This window comes from Danio rerio, chromosome 6 (assembly GCF_049306965.1).
Source record: "Danio rerio strain Tuebingen ecotype United States chromosome 6, GRCz12tu, whole genome shotgun sequence".
Classification (NCBI taxonomy): Eukaryota; Metazoa; Chordata; class Actinopteri; order Cypriniformes; family Danionidae; genus Danio; species Danio rerio.
The window spans coordinates 18,666,165-18,682,814 of record NC_133181.1 but is presented as its reverse complement, the minus strand read 5'-3'; the positions used below and the strand labels follow the sequence as shown (position 1 = coordinate 18,682,814).

The 16,650-nt window shown below is 36.2% G+C and overlaps 1 protein-coding gene across 9 annotated transcripts; it reads left to right on the top strand.

The window, feature by feature from the left end:
• The first annotated feature begins 74 nt into the window (after window positions 1-74).
• LOC137495953 (serine/threonine-protein kinase pim-3-like) lies at window positions 75-16,544 on the top strand. 9 transcript variants are annotated; one of them, XR_012407853.1, is made up of 11 exons: window positions 643-971; window positions 1,102-1,272; window positions 1,395-1,477; window positions 1,592-1,642; window positions 1,719-2,091; window positions 2,217-2,396; window positions 7,760-7,935; window positions 11,251-11,456; window positions 11,543-11,676; window positions 11,921-11,987; window positions 14,027-16,544. XR_012407853.1 is itself a non-coding variant. In XM_073953956.1 (9 exons), the coding sequence occupies exons 2-9, from the start codon at window positions 944-946 to the stop codon at window positions 2,704-2,706; spliced, it is 1,011 nt and encodes a 336-aa protein (XP_073810057.1). In that variant the 5' UTR covers window positions 75-276; window positions 927-943; the 3' UTR covers window positions 2,707-5,859. The 9 variants fall into 9 exon arrangements, 4 of the variants coding, with proteins under 4 accessions (XP_073810057.1, XP_073810059.1, XP_073810056.1 ...); XR_012407852.1 differs by having other exon boundaries at window positions 11,523-11,676; window positions 14,027-14,998; XR_012407855.1 differs by lacking the exons at window positions 11,251-11,456; window positions 11,543-11,676; window positions 11,921-11,987 and adding an exon at window positions 75-276 and having other exon boundaries at window positions 927-971.
• The last annotated feature ends 106 nt before the right edge of the window (window positions 16,545-16,650 follow it).

The window sequence follows — 16,650 nt, the reverse complement described above, 5'->3', positions numbered from 1 at the left end:
TTATTTTATTTAAAAATATAATTCATTAATATACCTAAATTGTGCGTTGGCCATACATTTACTACGCAAGGAGTGACGTCAGGGACGTCAGTCACATGACCTTTCGTAATGCCCTGCTTCAGCGTGATTCGGCTATAACATGAAATTTAGCGTAAATAAACTCCTAGAAATGTGTTCCTCAGAAAATAATACAATAATTTTTCTGAAAACAGTTTATAATTCCTGTAGATCTCCCGAATGGAGAACAATTTCATCTTTGTCCACTTCTTCATTATGGTAAGTTACATTTATAGAAGAGCTCGTTTGTTTGGTAATGTTTATTAAAAACTTTATTCTTGAATTTCTGTGTGATTTTCGTTAAAGATTTCACTGCTGCTAATGTCGGTGGTGACGCTATCAAGTTTTACTGAAAGCTGATAGGCCTATTAAAATGATAGTTATTTAATTTTATAACAAGAGCTTTTAATTAATTATTATTAATAATTCAGATTTAGGACATCGAATAACTGCATGAATTGTATTCATGAAAATAAAATAAAAAACCCAGGCACGCAAGGTCACGCCAATGTTAGTTGCTATAGCAACGCGTGTTATTGTATGATTTCTGACCGCATATAAAAACAATCAAACCCATCGCAATCTGTTGGTTGAGAGACGAGGCGACTTTGCAGAGCATTTCTGTGCGATTCCTGAGATTTCTGAAGCTGTTGGAGGATTTCTAAGAAAGACTTATTTTAAAGAGCACAATTTCTCTAATCATCTTTATTTGAGTTATTTTTCTGATTATTTTTTAAACACATTTTTGTTGCTCTTTTTTCATTCCTTCTTCTTCTTCTTCTTCTTCTTCTTCTTCTTCTTCTTCTTCTTCTTTACTTTGTTTTACATTTATTTTTTATATTTGTCTGTATTTGTCTGTTTTATTGCAGGTTGGAGGAGATTGTCCATGTCCCACATGGGTGAAGAAAGAGGAGGTGAGTGTTTTTAATCTTTCATTTGTTTGTCATTGTATATCACTGTATGATGCTGTATGATGTTTGACTAATATGAAAAGGATTACAGAAGTTAACAAAAAAGATTCATTAAAAATGTTTTGATATACAGAAGATTCACGGGACTGCACCACTGAGCTTCCTGGTTTTTTGGCTCCTCTGCCTTCACATTTGGCTGATTCTGCATCCACAGACCAGAGGAACAGCAAGAGGAAAAGGCAGAGCAGCAGCCAGCAAACGGCGTCCACCTCGTCCAGCAGACCAGCCAAACGCTCTCGCAGAGGTCAGCACAGCTCATCTTCTAGATCTTATGGCTCAGTTAGGAAATGATTTGTCATTGAAGAGACCGCAGCATGTTTTGTCTTTCTCTCTTTTCTTCATTTCTTGTGCTCTTCTGTGTTGCAGACTTGTACCTGAAGGGCCCGTTGCTAGGACGAGGTGGATTCGGCTCTGTGTTTGCTGGGATGCGCAGGTCTGATGGACTGCTAGTAAGAGATTTTCTTCCCTCCTTTGTTCAGACATGCTTTAGAAATGTTGCTGTCAGTAAATGTCATGTGTCACAATCAGGCAGGTGTGATTTACTCTGCTTTTCCTGCCTGCAGGTGGCCATCAAGTACGTGTCGAAGGACCGGACCCCCGAGCGACTGAAAGTTGTATGTTTTGATGTGAATCTGTTGTGTTTGCTGTGTTTGATTGAGTTCTGGATATAATGGAGGGTTTGTCCTGCAGGATGGTCAGGGTCGGCTGCCGCTGGAGGTGGCATTGATGACCCGTGTCACGTCAGCTCCTGCCTGCCCCAGTGTCCTGCAGCTGCTGGACTGGTTTGACCGTCCCAGGCGCTACATCCTGATCCTGGAGCGACCGGATCCTTGCCAAGATCTCCAGAGCTTCTGTGAGGAGAACGGCTGTCTGGATGAGCGTCTTGCAAAGAAAGTGCTGGTGCAGCTGATTGCGGCCCTAAAACACTGCGAGAGCCGCGGCGTCCTGCACCGGGACGTCAAACCAGAAAACCTGCTGATCTCCACAGAGTCCCAGGACATCAAGCTGCTGGACTTCGGCTGTGGAGATCTGCTGAAGCGCTCGGCCTACAAATACTTTGCAGGTGAGTTTGAGTTACAGAAGAAAACGTTCTGTTGATGTTTGTGAACTTCTGCTGATCCACTAAAGGGAATTTGTCTGTACTGGAGCATGTTGAGCAGATGTTTGTGGTCTTCTTATGTCTCTCAGGCACTCCTGCATACGCTCCTCCCGAGTGGTTTCGTAGACATCGCTACCATGCGACTCCAGCTACAGTCTGGTCAGTAGGAGTGACGCTCTACAACATCCTGTGTGACCGTTTCCCATTCAGAGGCGCACAGAGGGTCACGTCCAGAAGCAGACTGACCTTCCCTAGGAGCTTGTCAACAGGTAAGAGATTCAGACACATTCAGAGTTAGCCTAGTGAGCGAGCAGAAGTGTGTTGTTGCGTGTTTCTGAAGACGGTGTTGTGTGTAACAGAGTGCCGTCAGCTGATTCGCTGGTGTCTCAGTGCAGCACCGGCTGATCGACCCAGTTTAGCTGACATTGAGAGCCATCCCTGGTTGCACTGCACAGGTGGCCAGTGACATTACACTTATCTGAATCCAGCAGTCATGGCTTGGGTTGCATTGTCAGGTTCAGTGTAGATAAACGCTGTCAATGATTTGTAGAAGGAGAGCAGGTGGGGCAGAGGAACTGAGGAGAACAGATCCTGATCCTGAGCTTCCTCTGCTGCATCTGTGAGGCTCTGTGTGAAGCTGTACGAGCTGAAGACACACACACACACACACACACACACACACACACACACACACACACACACACACACACAAGCTAGTCTACAGTAGACAAATGTACAGTTTCTAGACCACTTAGAGAAAAACAGGGGAAGGTGTTAAATAAATCATAAACAATAAAGTTATTTTATTCGCAATTACAGCAGTTTTTTTTTGTCTTTACTGGTTTCACTAAAATGTAAATGTTCAAACCAAGGGCAGCACAGTGACTCAGTGGTTAGCACTGTAACCTCACAGCAAGAAGGTCGCTGGTTCGAGTACCAGCAGGGCCAGTTGACATTTCTGTGTGGAGTTTGAATGTTCTCCATGTGTTGGCATGGGTTTCCCCCACAGTTCAATGACATGTGGTTTATGTGAATTGAATAAACTAAATTGGCCATAGTGTGTTTGTGCATGTGAGAGTGTGTGGATGTTTCTCAGTACTGGGTTGAAGCTAGAAGGGCATCTGCGGTGTAAAACATATGCTGGATATTTTGGCGGTTCATTCCCCTGTGGCGACCCCTGATGAATAAAGGGACTAAGCTGAAGGAAAATGAATGAATGAACACAGACACTGGAGGAATTAGGAGACTCTGTTCAGTCAGATATGATCATGCTGTCTGTAGTGTGCTGAACTAACTAGACCAAACCTTTATTTGCAATATTTGATGTCTGATTTTAAAACATAAAAATCTAAACTAGCCGAATTGTTTTACTTAAACACAGATCTGTCGATAATAAACTCAATAAATGTCCATACACGCATGCTGATATTTAACAAATGTTTTTTTATTTTGAATGATCTTCAATTTAAGTAAAAAAGAAAAGTTTCTATGAGAATTTGAAATGAACAATATTGTGTTTTTGTGGACATTGAACTACAAAATTTCAACATTGAAGCGTGCTGAATAGTTTTTTGATTTAATCTTCAATTCCAAGTTAGAAAAAATACAAATACTAAACTTCTTACGAGAATTTAAAGTAAACACTACTGTGTTTTTCTTCTTTTGTGCACATCAAATTACAAATTATCCCAATATAGTGCAATAAATCTCTTTTTAGGACGATCTTCAGTTTCAGGTTAGAATACAATTATAATTTTGAAAATAATTTAAAATGTACATTTTGTTTTTTTCATGTGTAGGTCAAAGTTTCAACAGCTCAATCATTTTAAAAAGCATGTGCTCAAACTAAAAGAAGTAAAAAAGTGCTTTTGTGGTGCAGGGTCACGTCTCTCCTCAGTAAGTGATCATAGACAACACAAGGGGGCAATGTTCAGCACAGAGAATCACAATTTAACTAAAACGTATAAGACTGCGTGTTTTTCATCATCTCAACAGTTTGTCTAATGAAACACACAATAATTTAACATTTATTTTAACAAATACAGCTCATAGTGTTAATAACATTGTTTACTCTACACTTTGTACCGTGATCATGATGATTGTTTGTTATGAGCAGGGCCGGATTCAGTGATTTGGGGGCCCTAAGCAATTCGAGTCATGAGACCCGGAAGTCCTTCAGTAATAAGCACTTTTCATATTTGCTTATTTATTTAGCTGTCTTTATCTTATATCACTCTGTCTTCCTTTCGTTATTTTTACCTGAACACAATCTCTACATTTTAAAAGATTTGTTTGCTTAAAATGAGTTCACAACTAAAATTAATGAACAAACTATTTGTTTTCTAAAACTAAATTTTCATCTGATTTGACTGCTGGACTGATCAATGATTGGGGGTGGGGGGACACAATTGCACACATGCTATTTAAGGTAAAATGTATTTGTTAAAGCCTTATCCTACAAAATATGACAGGAAATTACATTAGTATTTATTGTGGGCCTCCAGACTTTCTTGGGGCCCTAAGCGGATAATATAACTTTTCATTAATAAAAATACCAAGTTTTGGCATCAAAGGTGTGTTTAACTTACTCATTAGGCAGCAACAAACATTTAATTCATATTGTAAGTTCTCTGAACTTAACATTTAAATTTCTTTAAATGATTCACCATGTCATTTAAAATGATTGGTTGTGCTTGAGATTCTGCCTTGACAACCGTGCTGATTGATCAATATATGTTATATGACACAAGGTGGTCATTTTGCTTGTGATTCTGAATTCTCCTGAAGCGCAGCAGGACAGAGGCACTGCCTGAACCGATCTGACGAAAGAGAAAAGTTAAATTAGTCAGTAGATATTTAAATGCTGTTATACATCTTTCTTAATTGATAAACACGCTGGGGCAACACAGTGACTCCGTGGTTAGCATTGTCGCCTCACAGTAAGAAGGTCACTGGATCGAGTCCCGGCTGGGCCAGTTGGCATTTCTGTGTGGAGTTTGCATGTTCTCCCCTCGTTCACGTTAGTTTCCTCCAGGTGCTCCGGTTTCCCCCACAAGTCCAAGGACATGTGCTATAGGTGAATTGGGTAAGCTAAATTGTCCGTATGTGTGTAGAGCAGACTGACCTTCCCTAGGAGCTTGTCAACAGGTAAGAGATTCAGACACATTTAGAGATAGCCTGGCGAGCGAGCAGAAGTGTGTTGTTGTGTGGTTCTGAAGACGGCGTTGTGTGTAACAGAGTGCCGTCAGCTGATTCGCTGGTGTCTCAGTGCAGCACCGGCTGATCGGTCCAGTTTAGATGACCTTGAGAGCCATCCCTGGTTGCACTGCACAGGTGGCCAGTGACATTACACTTATCTGAATCCAGCAGTCATGGCTTGGGTTGCATTGTCAGGTTCAGTGTAGATAAACGCTGTCAATGATTTGTAGAAGGAAAACAGGAGGGGCAGAGGAACTGAGGAGAACAGATCCTGATCCTGAGCTTCCTCTGTTGCATCTGTAAGGCTCTGTGTGAAGCTGTACGAGCTGAAGACACACACACACATACACACACACACACACACACACACACATGCACACACACCAGCTCAGAGTGTAAACTAGTATGTGTTTTCAAAATGAGACTATGCAATGAAACAAATATATAATATAAATTAGTAAAACAAGCCAAGAGTAATCTAAATGTTTTTCATAATTAAAAATGGTTGTTTATATTCTGTACAAGAATTCTGTCCTTTTCAAAGAAAATGAACAATAAAATTGAATAAAAAGTAAAAAAAATAAAAGTCTTTACTGTTTTCAATAAAATATAAATCTTAAACTTTTTTTCTTCTCCAGTAAACAAAATGTTTAAAGTCTGCATGAACTTGAAGTTGCGACTTTTTTTTTGTATTGTGACGCAAGTTCCTAGAGAAACTGAATATTAAATGACAGCGAGCTGATTGGATGTAGTAAAGTAGGCATTTCATTTAGTAAGATTGGGAAAAGTGTTTGGCCAAAGATATTACAACCTAACAGACACATCCTGCTCACCATTTCTGCTTAGTGTCAAAACTGACAGTTGGAGCAGCGTGGTTAAATATGTTAGTCATGCCCAATTCCTAAGATATACGTAATCTGACAATTTAACAGAAAAACAAACAGGAAGTGCATTTTTGTATTTCAATTAAGATTATAAGGGCAAACAAGTTTTGTATTTTAATGACATGCACAGATAAATAGTTCACCACAACACTAGCAATGTAAGCTAACAAAATCATACAGTTAATTTTGTCATAAGTTAACGGGGACTTTAAAATTAACAGAGACTCACTCACTAACAGTATGATTCTTTAAGAGAAATGGAAACACAGATCAAATTATTTATTGATATAATACATGCTTTATACAGCAAATAAGTGTTGCTAGAATACAAGCACAAGATGCTAAACTACATGCTTAGCACTTTCCCATAGAAAACCATTCTAAAGTAAACACTAAACATTCAGTTACAATATCTTACTCCAAATGTTTACAATTTGTTACTTTGATCAGTTCATGACAAGGGTTACAAAGCATGTTTACAAACATCTGCTTTATAATAAACTACAGTAAGGGCTAACAGAGTACAGTTAATAAATAATCATGTTGCATTTCAGTAACACACTGATAATAAATCTACATATGTGTTTCCATGACATAAATGACCAGGTATTATTTCTGCTATAAATATGGCAATAAATAAATGCAGTGGGGCTGGATGGTATGATGTATATATCATTACCGTGGAATCAAATGTGTACTAAAAAAGAGTTTTCTATTCTGTTTATATTTCGAAATGTAGGTGTAGTTAGCTCACGTCTAGCATGCGTGAGGCTGAGAAAGACTCTCTGGCAGTGTTGTCAATTGCTTTATATTGGGGCTGCTCGATATTGGAAAAATCTGACATTGCATTTTTTTTTTGTATTGCTGCGATATACATTGCGATAGGAATATAATTTCACCAGATGATTTGAATAGCTATATTTGGAAAGCTTTTATTAATTTAGATAGACTTTTTCTATGGAGTTCATCTGCATAAATTATAATAAATTACAAGCAATAATAAATAAATAAACAGTGCTTTATGCTTTTCTGGGGAGTGGAACAGTATTCAAGTACAGAAACAAAACAATCAAATGTAAAATAACATGGTCATCATTGGATAAATAATGTCAAATTTTGATAATATCTTTATCTTTTAATCATTAATAAAATTAATCCTGCATTGTGACTATTGCAAATACGCACATTGCGATATCGATGCTCAAACAATATATTGTTCACCACTACTTTATATTTTCAACAAAAAGGATCACAAAGTTTATTCATACAAATATTTATACAAGAAATGTAATATTTGTATTTTAAAGGGGAAAACAACTGTTTATTTCCTTAAAGTGTTTACATGTTTGTAATTTCATTTTTGAGTTATTTACTTGGGATATATTTTATATTTGTGATTAGATGTTACTTGAGAAATGTTTATAATGATATTAATAAGGTTTGACCATAAAACTGTGAAATGTGAGATACAGTGGAATTTGTTGTTCATCTGAAGTCATGTTTTATTTACAAAATACACCAGAGATGTTAATTTCTGTTAACTTTACCAGGTAATGATCATCATTTTTGTCATGAAGACTCCTGCTCCGCACCAGAGCCAATGCCTTCCACTGATTGACCAATGGTTCCTGTTCCTGGTTTACCTGTTGCTGGTCAGAAAGAGCAGGATCTGAGGGATTGTCTCAACATCCATCAGTCCACTCTCAGCGGGATTAGAAACACTTGGGTCAGTTTATTTATTTAATTTACTTGGCGCAGTTGGAATTTGGATGTCTTCTAAGGACATTAAAGCCACGATGACAAGTGTGTGTTCGGCAAGAAGACTTACACCTAGTTATCATTAGCTGTGTTTCCATCCAAAGAGATTTATCCACAAAACTGGAATATTGCATAAGACATTTATGAATAAAGCACTGTTTCCATCTAAGAGAACAAAACTGGTCACTTCCTGATAAAGCGGCACCAAATATAAAAAAGAAAAAGGGAATTTTCTGTGGTAGGAAAAGACACTGGTCCTTTCTCTTATATAATAAATGACTTGCGCCTGGAGATAATAATACTGAACCAGTCTGAGGATGAACTTTGGCTGAATGATTTTAGAATGGCCGAAACAACATTTCAGATGCTCTACATTGTGGTCGGTCCACTTGTTTGTCTAATGCTGTACCATCACTCCTAGTTATCACATAATCTGTTAAAACAAAATTACATGACTTTCTTTGATGCGCATGTTGGAATTTATTTCAGTAAATGTCTTTCCATCATAGTTGGATGATTCAATTTAGCATTTTAATTCTATGTTTGACGTAATCTCAACTAAAACATGGAGAGAGGGTGGGAAAGATTAGACAAAAAAAACAATCAGCCAATATTGTATTTATATCAATATCACATATCACAGCTCTGCCAGTGAGGGTGGTTGAGCTCAAGCGCATCAAATGAAAAGCAAATGGGAAGCGTCTTGAAAATGGCGGGTTATGTCAGATACTAGAGAGCATTTGAATGATCAAGATTTGATGAGAAACTGAAGTATGAGGTGATGGGGAAAAAATCATTGATCCAATTAGACGAAAGTGAGAAACTGCAAGCTTTGGATGCTTATATCAGTTTTATATCTTCTAAAGACAAATTCTGTCACTCGCTGACATGTAAAAAATATATTTTAATTTCACATTATCTTCAAAGCAACAGTCACCAAAATGACACAATTAGGATCAAAGCCTAAGGGCCCTATCACACACTCACCGCAATAAGGTGCAAGGTGTGTATGGCGTGATTAGTTGCTATTTTCAGATCAGCACAACTGTAATTTTCATGCTTTGCACCACGTTGTTTAAATAGCAAATCCATTTGTGCCACTTTGTGGACTCATGGGTGTTCTGGTCTAAAAATGTGGTGTGTTAAGGCGTATTGTTGGCGCATTGCTATTTTGAGGAACTGAAATAGGCCACGCTATTGACCAGATAAATGCTGGTTTAAAGTCCTGTGCAGAGCGTTAGCTAAAGTTAAAGAGTAAAAGTAAAGCAAAGAGAAACTAAAGAGGCCGACTGGAGGAGGCTCAGTCTTCATCCTCGAACAGATGATTTGTCTAACTGTTTTCTCACTAGTGAAGCGTTTAGTTTTTCCACTTACAAAGTCCTTCATGTATATAGAAAATGAGCCATGGTGCAACACAGCTGACTCTTACTACACGTTCACACCGAAAGCATCAAGAGTGTCAAAGGTCGCTTTGGGCGCCCTGGTGACAACGCTGTCTGCCTTCACCTTTGGCGGCAAGAGCGTCAAAATTCGCTACATTGATCTTGTATTTAAAGGGGCCGTTGCAGCATATCAGTCACATTCCCACATAAAACATGCTTTCAAGCGTGAAAATGTTGCACACTTTTTATCAAATTTATTTTACAATGGAAGATCAAGTTGCATGTGGTGTGGCTTTGCTGCACTTAATTATCTAATGTGTCCATATGTCTGAAAAATTCTGAAGCAGCAATACTGTTTTGTGCTGAGATTCCCGCTTTTTTAAGGAAAAATATATATAACATTAATTCACATGAGTAACTCACCAGTAACTTTTTAATGTATGTTCCTGTGAGAAAACATTGCAAATAATTGGAAATCCAGTGACCGCAATAATCAAACCCGTGGAAACAACTGTGGTCAGAACCAAAGTTCACTGTGGCTGTGTTCTCTGGACTGCTCTCGTGCGGCAGACTTCTACATTCTGATTGCTTGCTGCCGAACCACATCATAGCTCATTACCAAAAAGTTAACTTGATTTCAACTCTCTTCGACGCCCACACCAGTGAAGGCGCGCTGCACTACTCCTCACTGCCGACTTTCATTGAAAATGAATGAATTCCGGCTACTTTGGCGCTGTCGCCGCTTTCGGTGTGAACATACGGTTAAAGATGAGACTCTGATTGGTTTAATGCACATTTTGCTGAAAACACACCCATAACTCATGAAAAGAATAAGCACAACCCTGTCGGACCATGCGCCAGAGCACAGAACATATTTTCCTGTCCTTAAAATAGCAAAATTGGATTCGGACATGGTCTTAATGCTTTTGTTCCATGCACTTTAGACTTTATGCTTAGATTGATAAAATAGAGACCTTTAAGGGGCAGTTTCAAAGAGTTATAAAATAATTTTGTATGGTATTTTGAGCTGAAACGTCACATACACACCCCAGGGTCATCGGAGACTTATTTTAGATCTTGTAAAAAGGGGCATAATACTGTAGGTCCCGTAACATTGTTATTTCAGACTGGGTCTCTGCTTCATCAGTGTCTGGGTGATTGCCTGTCACTGTGGACCAGTAGTTGACATGTCCAAACACTACTTTATTTCCAATACGAGGCACAGAGAGACAACTCATTTGTATTTAAGGCACATACACAGAAACAACACTTTTTAATCTGACAAAACAACTGACATTTTCAACAGTTTAAAACAAAAACAATGTATATAAATAAAGATATGTAGAGTATTTACAGCTGAAATTTCACAGACACATTCTGGGGACACCAAAAATAAAATAAGTGAATAATAGGTGCCCTTTAAATGATTAGTTCACTTCCAGAATAAAACGTTACAGATAATGTACTCACCTCCTGACAGTGTGCCACTGCAATAGACACATTTCATGGTTATTAAGGTTGATGAGTCGTCAATAAATGATGATCAATTAAGGGAATTTATAATATCAGGCATCACATACAGCATTACTCATATTGAGCAGTTCTATCACTTTAAACACTGGGTCGGTAATGTGCAATCCTTAAGAACACCATCAAGATGCACAGTTACTTTACGTTCCAGTACCCCTAGGAACATTTACAGTCCTTGTTCCAGTGCAGTTGGAGATCAAGACAGAACTTATTGCAACTCGTCATGTCTTTGTAAGAATTCAAAACATCAGTAAATTTGTAAAGGCTTAATGCAGCTAGAAAGTAAAGATTAACTAGAGAACAACAGCAGTATCTATCCCACTGTTGAGATATATGAGATGTTATACTAATTCATTATTTGTGTTTTTTAGCATTACTGACTGAACTTATAAAATCACAAGAGGTCATAAAGCAGCAACTGGACCTGATTCTCAAAAATCAGCAAAAACAAAGCAGTACTCTGCAGCGGGATGAAACTCCAGATGCAAGCACATTTGACCTTCCTTTGTCCAATTTATTTGATTTAGAAAAGCTTGAACATCAACTAAAGGAGCAGCCCGAACAAAGGAAGAAAGTGGTAAGTTCAAGCTCTTTTGTATTTCATAGATTTTTTTTTTATTTTAATTTATTTTTTGTTTGTTAGTTTATTTTACTTATTGGTAGGTTTTCCACTAAAGAAGCAGTGTGGCGTATCCTAGGAAAGCTTTTGGTCAACTCCTTGGCTAAACAAATGAACTGGAGTGGGGCAAACCAAAAAGTGGCTTTTCGTGCACTCACCCTAAGGACTGTCGTAGTCAGTAAGTTGATTTTAAATATACATTTCAATACATTTAGAGGCTGTTATTCATCTGTGCCAAAATACCTTTTATGCAGAATGTGTATTTAAATCATTAACCAGAGGAACAAAGAATCTTTATATAATGTGATTTTAAGTCCCATTTAGGTTGTACTTATGTGAGAGCAAACATGAATCTGTTTTTTTTTTTCGATTAACATTTGTACTTGTTCACAACAAATCATCTGTTTATCTTTTAATCACAGATGCAGTGAGGACAAATGTCCATACCAATAGTGCCACTGATGAAGAGGTGGAGAAATACATCACAAGGTGGCTACAACTTGCTCCTGATAGGGTTGATGGAAGGAAGGAAAGAGAGCAGCTAATGTGTCAAATGTCTAAATCACTTTATTTTTTTTAATTATTTTATTTTATAACAACATTTTAAGTGTATTAAGATGTTCCCTGATACTTGGGCAATTTGTTTCTTTCACTTTCTCTCTATATATAGAGAAAGTATATTCATGCTATATTCATATATATTAGCTATATATATTCATGCTATTTCTTTATATATACAAACATATATATATATATATATATATATATATATATATATATATATATATATATATATATATATATATATATATTATACTATATTTGCTATTTCTTAAACTGGTTTCTGTTCAGGTTTTTTATAAAAAAAATAGCTGTTTTAAGATGTCTTGTGCAATTTCATAGATTTTTACATGGGTATTTTAAGTTGTTTCCTTTTTTTAATTTTGTGCAGTTTCTAAGCTTTTTTTTTACAGTCTATTTGGAAACTTTTGTGCATGTGCAATTTCAGAATTTTTAAAAAATCTTCCTGTTTACTTAAATTTGTTTATAATGTGTCATTATTCTGCAGCTTCATTGTTATTGCTTTATTGAAATTTTTAATTCTTGAGTAGTACAACATGTATTCAATTTTATTATTATTTGTTTAATACTTGTTTAATCAATAAATGTTTTTTGTTATTTATTGTGTCCTTTGTTTGATTATTTGCAATGTAGAACATGTATGCTGTTTGCAATTTATTCAAAGGTTAAACGCTTATTTACTGTTATATCAACACAAATGGTCTATAAGTTGTGACTATATTGTTCTCTGGTGACTTAAACTGTATTTACACACAAACACACATAAATAAATATAAATTAGAGACACAGCTTAGATACCGATTGAGGGACGTAAACAACAACAATGGTTCTCATTCTTTCCTGGATTACATTTTTAATTAGCTCCCAGGAATCCAAAAAGGTCCACATATTGATTTTATAATGGAAGTCGTTTTAACATTAAGATATGATTAAATTGCCATTGCTTATATACTTAAAAGATGGCGTTACAGGGACCCAAATCCTAACAGAATTATTATTATTATTATTATTATTATTATTATTATTATTATTATTATTATTTTCTACAGTGCTTCACGGAAATCATGCACTGCACGTTTAATCAGGGTCATTGCATTTGGTGGCGCGGTGGCGTTGCTGTGGTTACTATAATCAGTGACGTTCTAAAAAAAAATTTGTTCGAAAAGCCGTCGATGACGTTGAGAAAGTGTGAGCTGCATAAGTGTCTGACCATCGCTGACATTAGCGGTATGTAAAGATCTTTCTAAAAGTATCATTTTAAGTTGTTATATTTGGTTGTTTCTACGTGCTTTTGGTGACGGACAAAGATTTTACTATTTCTCTGTCTAGTTAGACTGTGGATTGTACTGAATGTTGGTTGGAATGTGAGATTGCCTTCTTAACTTATTTTGGCGACTTGTCAATTTTAGGCATTTGAATATATCTATTTTTCTAGTTTGTGTATTCTGTTGTCTTCTTTAGCAGCTTATTCATTATCGTAGAATGATTTTTGTTATGTTGTCAAGTTGGTAAACCGATAGATAAAACATTTTTGTTTGTTTGTATGCTTCATTTGTATATTGCTATTTAACATTTGCAGATTGTTATTTGTTATATCATCAGATTAATTGATCTGTTATAATGTATTTGTATGCTGTCAGCTTTAACACATATTCCATATTACTGCTGTATTTATTTACTGTTTTATTTAATTGTAATTTATGTCGGCGGCCTGTTCAACATTTGTAGCTTTTGATTGTTATTTCTTTTATTTACAGCTTTACTAATTATTGTAACACATTTATTTATTATAAGTTCATAGATTGTCATCTAGTAGAGGATTTACTTATAGCTGCAAAATATTAGTTAGAACAGAATCAGACTGGAGACAATGGTAGATGAAACCTTCAAAGAATGGTGTTAAGTTTAATTAAGGACTTGACATCTTTTTTAATTGTATTTTGCAGATCAGAAGGGACCACATGAAAAAAAAAGGGAAATTACACACCACAGCAACGACTGGAAATGGAAAAACAGATGGACGGCTGCATCGATGGAAGTCCTTCCAGGATGAAAGGGATGTTGTTAAGTATAGATAAGTGGTTCTCAAACCTTTTCACTTTAGAAAGAATTTGTCTCTCGAAGTACGACCTATGCCTATATAAAATGTGTTTAAATTAAGTTAATTAAAATCATTACCATTCGTAAAAAGTAAAAAATAAATAAATGCTGTACTTAAAGGTAAAGTATTAGCATATAGGAGCCTATATTCATCAAAACCTGGAAATGTAGCTCAGGCCTCATAAATTTATGTCATCATATTCATATCATATACAAACCAAATTGCATGTACATATGGTATATTTGAATGGGGGAGACCAGGGATAGTTGTGCTTCTATTATATTTCTCTACAGATCTTTAAGATCTTACTTTACAAGTGTCTGCTATTAAATTGCATATAAGTTAATTTTCAGCGCATACAGAAATCGTGAACCCTTTTTAGTTTCAAACAGGAGGAGTGAAATGTACAATTCAGCCCACAGTTTGGGTTATTTGGGTAATTTAACATTATAAAATAAGAATTAAGACCTAAAAAATGGATTTGAAAGCTTTTTATTCAGCATTGAGCTTTCAATATAATTTGTGTCTCTGTGTTTCAAAGCTGAATAAAATGTGCATCAGATTCAACAATTGAACACTATTTGTGTTTGCAGCCTTCATGAGCCCACAGAGTTCAAACACTGAGCTCAAACTACTTTTGACTTTCTCTTTAAAGAGCTATAGGAATACTGAAATTAAATCATATAAAGACATTTTTGAATCTGCTTGGGGTTGGTGGAAACATTTCACCGACGTTACGAGCAAGTTATTAGCTTTTATTCTTACAACTGACCCAGTGTTATGTGGCCATGAATCTGTTCTCCCACAGCAAACAGCTAAAACATTATCACCAACAATGTGGATTAAATATATCCACACACAGATTACATGGGTTTAACTACAAATCAGGCATTGATATCTTAAAAATAATTCAAGTAAAAAATATTACTTTGCTGAAACGTAGTGTTTCCTCTCTAATATCTGCTGTGTCTGCTACAGAACCTGGTCAGTCATCCACGGCCAGAAGGGTTAGGAAGTGCGAGATTGATTTGTGACTATTTCCTGGTTTCTCCCCCGTGAAATCTAAACATTAACCTGTATTTTTAATATATGATTTAAAATTACATATTTCAATTAGAGATTAGATCTGCTTACAGTGCGTCATTTACAGTATGTGTTTTAGAAAACTGAGTGATTATTAGGGATGCACCGATACCACTTTTTTATAAAACGATATGAGTATTTTAATTTATGTTCTAGCCGATACCGAGAACTGATACCAATACTTCATAGATTTGGTTTCGATGAAGTTTATTTATTTATTTATTCATTTAGTTTTTGCTTGTTGCAAGGATAACCACAAACATCTTTAAGAGAAGGCTTTTCCAAGCCAAAAATATACACACATTGTTGATAACCCTGCAAATCCAGACGTTATCTATTAAAGATTAACTGTGGACATTTAAATGATGAGTTATCCTTGCGCTGACATCCCTCCACGCCTTCACACATTACATAAAGTGTGTGCAGTGTACGTTAACTTTTGAAGTCACTCTCTTACACTGCATATTCGGGAAGCATAAAACCCTGTTATGGGCGATTTTTTCATATTTACGAGTCCTGCCGTTAATCCGCAGGTCAGGTATAAAGTAGGCTATACTTGATGCTATACTTTAAGTTTAACTATAGGTGGGTCACGGCTAGATAAGATCAATAGCCATAATTACTCAAAGCATACTCTCATTTTAAAAATCATGCGACCATCATCTCACAATGTTTAATAATAATCTTATTTTTATTAAAACGAGTGATTTAGCAATGCCGCGCCACTGACAAGCCAACTGCAGATCAAACAAAGCAACTATCGCGGCAACCTTTTTCTGAATTTCAGCTGTTCTTTTTTGCATTTGATTATTATGCGTTCAATGTTAAAAAAATCAATAATGAATAGAGTGTATCCTGCGTTTGTGCGTTTTATCACTGAAGCTGCCCTTTTTCAAAACTAAAAGTTGCTTTGTCTCTCTGGCAATATTTCAGCTTTATCTAATGAAAAGTTAATTTAGATGAGCCAATATTCAAAAATTGCAGTAAAGTAACTGTGACGTGCGGCCACACATCGAATCTGAGGTCTGTTCTCATCTCTCTCTCGCTGTCATCCAGACATTGATACGTAGACACCACACAAGTCATGTCGCAAAACTGAGGCTGGTACCAGCTGACAGGTAGAATAGCTGAAGCCTTTGCGAAATCTGTCAAATACAGCACTGAAATGAACAGGCATAAATGTCTTTGACCCAAAAAGTCTATCAGTAGGATATCTGTAAAAACGCAATCAGAGCCAATGTTATGTAGAAATTGTGTAGCCTAATAATTATATTAATTTTAATAAAAAAGAAAATCAAAATAAATAATTCATTGCATTTTTCGTTTGCTAAAAAATATACAAAGGGTGGCTAGTTTGTATTAATGTGTTGTAATATTAATTAAATG